Below are 9670 nucleotides of genomic sequence, written 5' to 3'. Positions count from 1 at the left end.
GAATACTTTATACCTGTCTAACAATGTCGTAAGACTTAATTAATAGCCAACTTCATGCCATATTCCCTATCTTAACAATTCAACCATAACTATGCTTTAATGAAATTCTGGAATAGGTAATATTATTACAACACTTATATGAATTTCAAAAGAGAATGATCAACTGATAATTAACATGTCAAGCATACTTCTATATGAAACAACATGAAACAAAAACTGAAATTTATAATAACAAACTTAGATAAATGGAAAAATAAAACTGCAAATCAAACTTCATTAATTTGTCATGCTGAATCTCTTTCCAACATAGAATTTAGAAGATAAGTACCTGGAAATGAAGGTAGAAGAAGTAAGTTTTCAGCAGTTGCAGCAGTAACAAAATACTGGCAGAATATCAGTATTTCCACAGATTTGAGCAATAATAAGACCCGAGAAACCCAGATTCACAAGAGCAAAGCTTCTTAAAGAATTTCAGATTTTAAAACCAAATAGTATCAATACACAGACCCGGACAGATTCCAAAAGAACAACAAGGTTTCGGAATTTTTCTTTTCTTTTCTATTTTTCTGTTTCAGCTTCACTGTGTGTGTGTGTGTGCGAATACTCTCTTTTGGTTTCTTTTCTGTTTCTTCTTCCTCTTCAGATTCCAAGAGGAATCTGATTTTCTGCTTGATTTTTTTCTTTTATCTCACTCTAGGTGTATTTTTCTTAAATTCTCTCTTAAAATCTGCTTTAAAATCTGATCCTCAAATCTCTCAATCTCTTCCTATTTTTTCTTCTGAACTCTCCTCTTAAAATCTGATTTTTTCTTCTCCTTTAATCCCTGTCCAGCTCTCTCTATTTATACAGGGCTGTCCTATACCCTTCTAGTGCTTCTTGGACCCCTTTCTTCTTTTAAAATCAGAAAGTTCCATTACAAACTACTTTTTAATACTTTAAATGATCCTATCCTGATTTTAAGCAGCCCCATTACCCTTTGTTTCCCATTATCACTTTAAATAATAGCCACTAACTTTCCACTTTCAGCCCATTATGCTATCATATTACCCTTACTGTTCTGTCCCAAAATGTCCCAGATTTACTGTTTTCTACTGGTATTACTGTCTCAAATTTTAACAAGTTATCTGAATCTAAACTTGTCTAGCAGCTACAACCAATTCCTAATGATTAACCTCCTAATACAATTGTATTTACCCAACCTTTGTAAACTTGAATTCAGAACTAACATCATAACAACATACCACTGAAATTATTATAACAATTCAGACTGGACTTCAACATTGAACCAAGATCAAACACACACAGGAGCATTGTCAATATACTGACAATGCCTTGTTCATAAAACAATATATACACAACATTTATTTGAATTTTATGATTTGCAAACAAACATGATTTAATTGACGAGTATTAATCAGTTGACTATTTACAACATTTGTCCATAATCAGTCTAAAACAAAAGAAACAGACTGTTTCAATCAGCATTTTCAGAAACAAGATTTATAACACAACTGATCGACGAACTTAATCGAGTCGATCACACACATTGTAATTAATCACAACCAACAGAAACAATTCATTTATTTGACTAATCATACGGGCATGAGACAAAGATGACAGAATTAATCAAATAAAAACATGAAAAATTAACAGGTTATTAAACAAACAATTATTCATGTAAGAAACAAAAAAGAAATAAGGAAAGTACCTCTAATCTTTAAATTCAACCGGACTCGAACTCAACTTGGATTTGGACTTTGTTTGAAATCAAACAGACCTTAGTCGAAGTATTTTCCACTGAAAATACTTCGACTAAGGTCGATTAAACCTCAATCTTTATTTAATTCGGGCAGAATCCAAAAGTCTGGTATTTCTAGGGTTCCTGAAGATTCGATTTGGGACTTAACCATTTCTGGTCAGATTCGAGGGGAACCAACAACGACACAAGGGTGAGGAAAACCTAAGGGTGATTTGGTGTTAGTTTAGAACAAATCTGGGTAAGTTCTTGTTTGGTCCGAACCTTCAAAAGAAGATTCGAAGAGTTCTGAAGGGATTCGAACCAAACCAAAACCAGATCCATAACGAGGCATGCTAGGGGGTACTATGGTGTTAACTAGGGGTTGTTTGGTTTAGATCTAAGCTCGGCTCGAATCTTCAAATGAAGATTCGAGCCAAGTGGTTAGCATATCTGGATAGAGGATGTTCAGGGGGTTCTTGGGTGTTATTTTGGTGACCGGCGGCGTTGTTGCCGCCGGGTTTCAGGCGATGGGATCCTAGGGCGGCTAGGGTTAGGGGTGGGTTTCGGAAGATAATGATGAACAGTGGAGAGGGGGGTGTTAAGTTAGGGGGCCGGGGTAGGGGTTTGGGATTATATAGGGGTGGGGTGGATTGATCTCATCCGTTGGATCAATTAAGATGCACAGATGAGATCAATCCACTTATCCAAACGACATCGTTTGATTTAAGTTGGGGAAAGGGGTCAACCCGGGGTTGAAACGGATCGGGTTTGGGTGAATTTTTAAGACCGTGGGATCAAGATGGATGAACGGTTCAGATCTAGTTGCCCTAAACGTCGTCGTTTTATTTATGCAGGGGCTGAACTGGACCGTTTGATTGCAATGAATCAACGGCCCAGATTAAAAATCCAGAAGCGACGTCGTTTGAGTCCTGTATGGGACTGGTTGACATGGACCGGGTCCTTTGAGTATTTGGGCCTGATTTTTGTTTAAAAATTCTTGGCCCAGGTCCGTTTCTATCATTTCTCATTCTTTCATTTTCTAATTAAATTCCTAATTATTAAATTCCTAATTAAAATTATAAAAATAAAATTACCCTTACAAAGATAAATTACCTATTAATACATAGACAACACATTAATCACACATTGAAATATTAAAACTAGAACAGACACATATTTTTGTGATTTTATTTTTTGAATCAATTATTAAATGCATAATCAAATCCTAGATATGCATGCAACATATATTTTTATTTTTATTTTCATTTTGTTATGACAAAGTAAACATTTACGGATATAAGACAAATATTTAACAAACATCACGCAAATTCAAAAATTGCACAGTAAAAGAAATTTAATTTATTTTTTGATTTATTTTGGAGTAGTTTTTCGTAAGGCAAAAAATCACGTGCTCACATCAACTGCATAACAACTATGACCTGCTCATGTGGTGATCCCTCTAAATGTGGAAATATTTGGTCAACGAATTCTTCCCAAAATGTTGCCGAGATATTATTCCTCCTGTGTAATTTATATAACAACTTAATCAGACACCGCTAAGTAATCATGTTAACATATAACAACTTAATCAGACACCGATAAGTAATCATGTTAAAATATATAACAAAGTAAAACATAGACGCAATTTTACTCATGATCTTCAAGTTTCACATTTATATAAGTGCTGGTCTTATCACCTTGGTTATGTGATTCTACTTTACCATAACTTACAACCTCTCCAATGACATCTATAATAATTTAGAAAAATAATCAGGACAAAGTTGATAAGACATTCAAATAAAAGAACTGCGAATTGAATACTTACCGAAGAGTTCACTTTCTTGAACATCAATTTTGTTTATCAAATACTCATAAGGTTTTAAATCGAAGATACTCATACCAAAAAGATGATCATTTGCTTCCTCTACAATCGTCTTATGTGTAAATGCCAACTTTAATTTATGCCGCGTGTATTTAAGTTTCGTATAATTTGGTCCAACCACAAAGTTCTTCATAAAGTACAAACCCAATTCTTTTATCTTTGGTTTGAACATACGTATAAGAGACCGACCAATAGTCGCATGAATACGATCGCCCTAGAAACAAAAAATTCATAATTAATATTTAGTCAGACAAATACTCAGTTGTACGGTGTTATCACAGAGTATATTAAACAATGAAGTATCAATGAGTAAAACATAATATGTGAATGTTTGCCTTTCCAAAATAACACATACAACATATTTGATGGTAAATACTAATCTAAATTGCAGTTGATTAAATACATGTTTAACCTAATGAATTTCATAGTACAAAGCAAAAGATGGAAATTGTAGTCAAATTTTTATGAAAAAATAAGTGCAACTAAAAAAGAATGCACCTTTTCGTCTTGAATAATTAATTCAAGGGAGACGGTGTTGTCTGGTTTGTCGCGGTTTGGAACGTGCCACAATCTCACTATTCGTACCTTCAAATTCCAACTCATCTTGTTACTCGATATATTGCAAATATAGTCAAATGCTGTCATATTTCTTTTTAGAGAAAACTTTATAAGAGGATTGTCTGTCAAATGCCATCAAATGCCGTATATATATAGATATAGATATCCGGAATGCAGTAATTTTTGTAAGGAAAAATAAACCCTAAATAGTAAGTAAGTACAAAAAAATCCAGTTACTATATATCTATAGATATATACGGAATGCAGTAATTTTTGTATGGAAAAATAATTTTCCATAAAAAGATTCGTAAAATAGAGGCATATGCATTTGGGATTCCCCAATTAGTTGTTATTCCAAAATACCTGGCGTAGATGTCGTCGTCTCCTAAACTACATATCTCTCCAGAATCCATATGCGAAAAAGATGAGAAAAAACGACCGGAAAAATCATCTTCACATTTGAATGTCTCCTCGCGATGGACTAATTTCACATTTGACGGCATTTCACATTTGGACTAATTTCACATTTGAATGTCTCCTCTTCTCCCTCTGTATCCCAATCCAACAAAATTGCGGAACAGATCAAAATGCTTAGGTTTAAGCTTTTTCAAATTCCCAATATTACGCGTTATTCGTATAGAGAAAATCAAGGAGATCAGCTTTAATGAGGAAGCGAAGAACATGGGATACACGTTATTTGTCGTTAGAGGGCGTGACCCAGTTTTTGTTATAAATGGGATTCCATTTAGATTGGTATCCCGAAATTTACTCATACGATTATTTAGTAATAATTTATTATTAAATATTTGTATAGATTAAATATAGAGATAACATGTAATTGAGTCCAGATTTTTCGGCCTAATTGCAATCCCAAATATACTCAGCCCAGATTTTTCGGCCTAATTGCAAGGTTTTCTTATACCTATAGATTTGGGATTATGACCGTTATCTACATCAGTCAATTAGGCCGAAAAATGTGGGTGTTAAAACTTGCATTTTAATAAAAGTAAGTCTTAATAAATTAAGTTGCCATGTGTCTTTTTAATATGTTGTCACTTGGCTTATTAATAACTTGACACTTGGCTAATTGAGAATGCAAACTTTCTTGCTTTAATATATACTAGTATTAGCACCCGCGCAGATGCGCGAACACTAATCATGTCAAATATTTAAGTTATTTGGATTGTATGTAAATAATCTTAAAATTTACACTTTCTCAGTAAATATAGATAATCATTGGATATTAACTACATGAAAAAAGTTAACCATTTCTTCTATTTTTCTTTTTTGATATCATTCTTGCCGGTGTCATTGAATCCTAAAAATAGTCAGGAAGCAAAATAATAACTCATATTTATGACAAAACAATCAAATGTTGAGACAATGAATGACTCTTTGGATAACACTTAACTCTTTTACTACTACTTGAACTCTTATTTGGTGTATTGATATCTCTTAAAAAATATTTATGTCTTAAAATTTCGGTTTCTAAAATATTATTTTTCAATAAAAATTATTTTTATAATAATATAATTGAAAATATTATTCTTAATTCAAAACTCATTTTAGTTGGCTATCTAAAAATATAAAAAAATTCTTTAGCTAGTGAATTTTCTTTTACTCCATTTTGATATTTGACATTAACCATGTTAAATATCTGAGTTATTCAAATAATATGTAAATAACCTTAACATTTAAACCTTCTAAATAATTATAGATAATCGTCAAATATTACTTAAGAAACACCACATGAAAAAAGACTAACATTTTCTCAATTCTCGTAGTGATAATTTTATTTTTGCACTATTCTCATATGTGTCATTGGAACCTAAAAATATCCACAAAGTGAAATAATAACTCATATTTATGGCAATGCACAAAGGTTGACACGATATAAACAATTCTTTGATTACGACGTGACTCTTATACTGCGACTTGAACTCTTATTTGGTATGATTTTATCTTTCAAAAAATATTTCTATTTTGAAATTTCAATTTCTAAAACTTTATATATATTATAATAATGATTATCTTTATAATGATGCAAGTGAAGATATTGTCCTTAATTTGAAATTCACTTTAATCGGCTATTTAAAAATTTAAATGATTCTTTGGCCGAATTTATTTTAGTATGACTCCACTTTAATTTTATCGATATCTCTAACCCCAGAATTTGAATTTTTAATAGCCTATACATACAAATATTTTGTTCTTTGAGTCATTAAATTTAAACTAGTTGATTATTATTATAAAACATTGCATATATTGTCTTAAAATTGTCAAGTAGTTTACCATACTTAGCTTAACCTCAATGCAAACTACTCAAATTGCATTCCAATTCAAATTCGAATATCATATCAGTTTGTTGGTAATAGTAATTTTTTAAAAACGACACATAATGTAAATTAAAAAAAATATTCGAAGATATCCTTATCTTATAATCTATGTATTTGAGTTGAAAAAAAAAAATATTTGAAATAGATGAGATTAACTTTCAAATTTTTATACTCAACAAAGATGAAACATAAGAAGAAATTTGTTGTCATCTTTTGTTTTTCGTTTTTAGATCTTTCTAACTTTTTTCAATATTTATTTTTTTTATCTTATTTTTTATGTCATTATTTCTTTTGTTACAAAAAATAAATTTACTTCACTATAAAAGGATGAGTTTTAATAAAAATCGTCTACATATGAACTTTAATTATATTTTTAGTCTTTGGTTGAAATTATTTCAACTTTTTTGGCTTTATCTAATAGCCTAAATAGGTGCTCACTCGGCCACTTAAATTAAAGAATTGAATGATGTATAATTTATATATAATCCATATATAATATGTGTATAATTGTGTGTTGCCGGTATATCGTCTATTTATATTAGCTATAAAAAGTAAATAATAAATATGACCATATATTATGTAATTATTCCATAAGATTTTGTTTTTTTGAGTTTATACATGATATAACTTCTATTATAATATTTTTAAAACTCCCTACTAATGTTCGAAAATATCTTATCTTTGAATTAAAAAAAGTAAAGAGTTTTTTCGAAATAATTTGTTTAGATTTAAAAAAACATTCACGTCATACCAATTGTTTCTTTATATATACTCTTTTTTACACTTAAAAGTCTCTATAGAAACTATCAATTAGAAACCAATTTATCTCTTGTTGAGTTTGAAAAAAAACCTTTCATATAATCTAATGATTAAAAACTAATATTCTTCAACGAAAAAAATATTATATCCTTGCAATATTGGCTTGACTACAGCTAAATGAAGGGGTTTCAACTTATACCCTTCAATTCCTTGAATGTGCTAAATTGAAATTAATGATAGCAATTGTATAACCAAAGTTTGTTATTTGTTTGATGTCCATTTGTGCAAATTGACTCTTCAAACAAATATTCTTCAATAAGAAAAAAGAAACAACTTTTTTTCTTTTTAATTATTGACTGATTTTGTGATGTTTCTTTCTCCAGCATGTATGTTTACTTTATTATATATGTAAATAAACTTTTATTTAGTTTTGTAAACTCTTTTTTGTTATTTAGATAAACATAGACGTGTACCCTATATATTACATTTATTTTAAAAGAATTATGTTTATTCAAACCTAGCTACAGTGTTTCAAAGAACTATACTTATAGAATTTTAAAAAGAGTTTTATAGTTATATGGAGTATTTTTTTTGTTGCTAAAGGCGAATTAGTATTTAAATAATTATAAAAAATAACAAAAGTTCCTAACATGATTGCATATGATCATTAACTGAATTAAGTATGATAACATGATAAAAAAAAGATAATTTTTTTAAATTTAAATTCGAATTTTAGAACTTTATCTATAAATTCAAAATTATCTTTTAATTCAAATTATATATTATATTATATTATATTATATTATATTATATTATATTATATTATATTTGTATTTAACTAAGTAGTCAAATATAGAATAAAGTTACTATATACTATTGATATCTATTAGCTTGCCACTTGGCTTAACCATAATGTCAATTATATATGGTAACTTTCTTGCTTTACTATATATATAAATATATAAATTTAGATTGGTATCCCGAAATTTACTCATACGATTATTTAGTAATAATTTATTATTAAATATTTTTATAGATTAAATATAGAGATAACGCGTAATTGAGTCCATATTTTTCGGCCTAATTGCAAGGTTTTCTTATACCTATAGATTTGGAATTATGGCCGTTATCTACATCAGTCAATTAGGCCGAAAAATGTGGGTGTTAAAACTTGCATTTTAATAAAAGTAAGTCTTAATAAATTAAGTTGCCATGTGTCTTTTTAATATGTTGTCACTTGACTTATTAATAACTTGACACTTGGCTAATTGAGAATATAAATTTTCTTGCTTTAATATATATATATAGATTCTTCGAATTACTAACAAATGATACGACCTAATACCTAACTTCATTGCAATAGTCATCATGTAAAGACAACAATATCAAAACAAAACCTCACAAAAAAACGGAATAACCTGCATTTTTGAAATTCTCTGCAGCCTGCAGGTGTATAGAAGGAGTAGCCACTAATACAACATTAGGGAATTCTCTCATCGATTCTGCTAAGTTTTTGATTACGACCACTAAAATGATACATGATTGATAATGATAATCAAGGAAAAAACTCCATAGTTAAAATGATACACGATTGATAATGATAATCAAGGAAAAAACTCCATAGTACTATAATGTATAATAATAGTCGTTCAAAAACATTAATGGTATTCACCAAGATATCAAATGTCTTTTTTCCCTGATAATCTCGTAGACAAATAAATATGATAGAATAAAAGAACAAAAAGAAAAAGTAAAAAGAGTGAAATCTAAGAAAGTACAAAAACTCTTCCTATGTTTTCTCGCTAATTTCACTCTCTGGCGTTAAAAAGAAAACCTTAGTCATACACTCATACTTATGTTCTTCTGGTTGGAGTGAAGTTGGCTTCGTGCGCAGATACCATAATCTTAATCAACTAAAATCAGATTATGAAATTACTTTTAATTTTGTGCTTCTATTCTCACACACAAGTGGGTTTAAACAGAAATTCCTCAGCACAAAAACTTTAAAGCTGCAAAATTTACTACGAGGAATGTCATACCAGATTACCAGTTCTTGTTTTCATCTTATCATTTGCTTCAAATTTTAAATCCTCAGACTTCTGCTACCTTGAAAGGCCTACCAAATATGAGAGAGAAAAGGAAATTATAATAACAGAGAGGGGAGATTTACATATGGATATGGCAAGTGGTAGCTAGGAAGAGTCGGAACAGAAAATCAAGGTATTTAGAAAAATTGAAGAAACAAAAGAAGAATTCTACCAGTTGCGGGGGGAAGAAGAGGATAAGAAGAATTGTTGCAAGGATAAGAGATTTGCCAGGGAAAGAAAAGAGGCATACTTAAAATTCGAGGGAATTAAAAGAAATGTCGGTTTCATTTGTAAAGAAAAGTAGCGACTG

The 9670-nt window shown here is 29.9% G+C and overlaps 1 protein-coding gene across 8 annotated transcripts; it reads right to left on the bottom strand.

The window, feature by feature from the left end:
• Window positions 1-236: 236 nt before the first annotated feature.
• On the bottom strand, window positions 237-9670 carry LOC104218379 (uncharacterized). Of its 8 annotated transcripts, XM_070174098.1 has the most exons (6): window positions 9533-9670; window positions 9313-9389; window positions 4119-4205; window positions 3564-3834; window positions 3155-3259; window positions 289-328 (listed from the first exon to the last, which is right to left on the bottom strand). In XM_070174098.1, exons 2-5 carry the CDS (start codon window positions 9334-9336, stop codon window positions 3198-3200), a joined length of 444 nt encoding a protein of 147 aa, XP_070030199.1. In that variant the 5' UTR covers window positions 9337-9389; window positions 9533-9670; the 3' UTR covers window positions 289-328; window positions 3155-3197. The 8 variants fall into 8 exon arrangements, 3 of the variants coding, with proteins under 3 accessions (XP_070030198.1, XP_070030199.1, XP_070030197.1); XR_011407446.1 differs by lacking the exon at window positions 3564-3834 and adding an exon at window positions 4542-4727 and having other exon boundaries at window positions 237-328; window positions 3178-3259; window positions 9313-9670; XM_070174097.1 differs by having other exon boundaries at window positions 237-328; window positions 3178-3259; window positions 9313-9670.

Source organism: Nicotiana sylvestris, chromosome 5 (assembly GCF_000393655.2).
Source record: "Nicotiana sylvestris chromosome 5, ASM39365v2, whole genome shotgun sequence".
Taxonomy (NCBI): domain Eukaryota; kingdom Viridiplantae; phylum Streptophyta; class Magnoliopsida; order Solanales; family Solanaceae; genus Nicotiana; species Nicotiana sylvestris.
This window is presented reverse-complemented; position numbering and strand designations above follow the sequence as displayed.

Coding starts and splice junctions, on each gene's coding strand:
- LOC104218379 (XM_070174097.1), bottom strand. CDS start 9,336: ATGAAAACAAGAACTGGTAATCTG. Junction 4,206..9,312: donor AAACAAGAACTGGTAATCTG/GTATGACATTCC, acceptor TGGAATTTGAAG/GTACGAATAGTGAGATTGTG. Junction 3,260..3,563: donor TCAAGAAAGTGAACTCTTCG/GTAAGTATTCAA, acceptor TAAATTACACAG/GAGGAATAATATCTCGGCAA.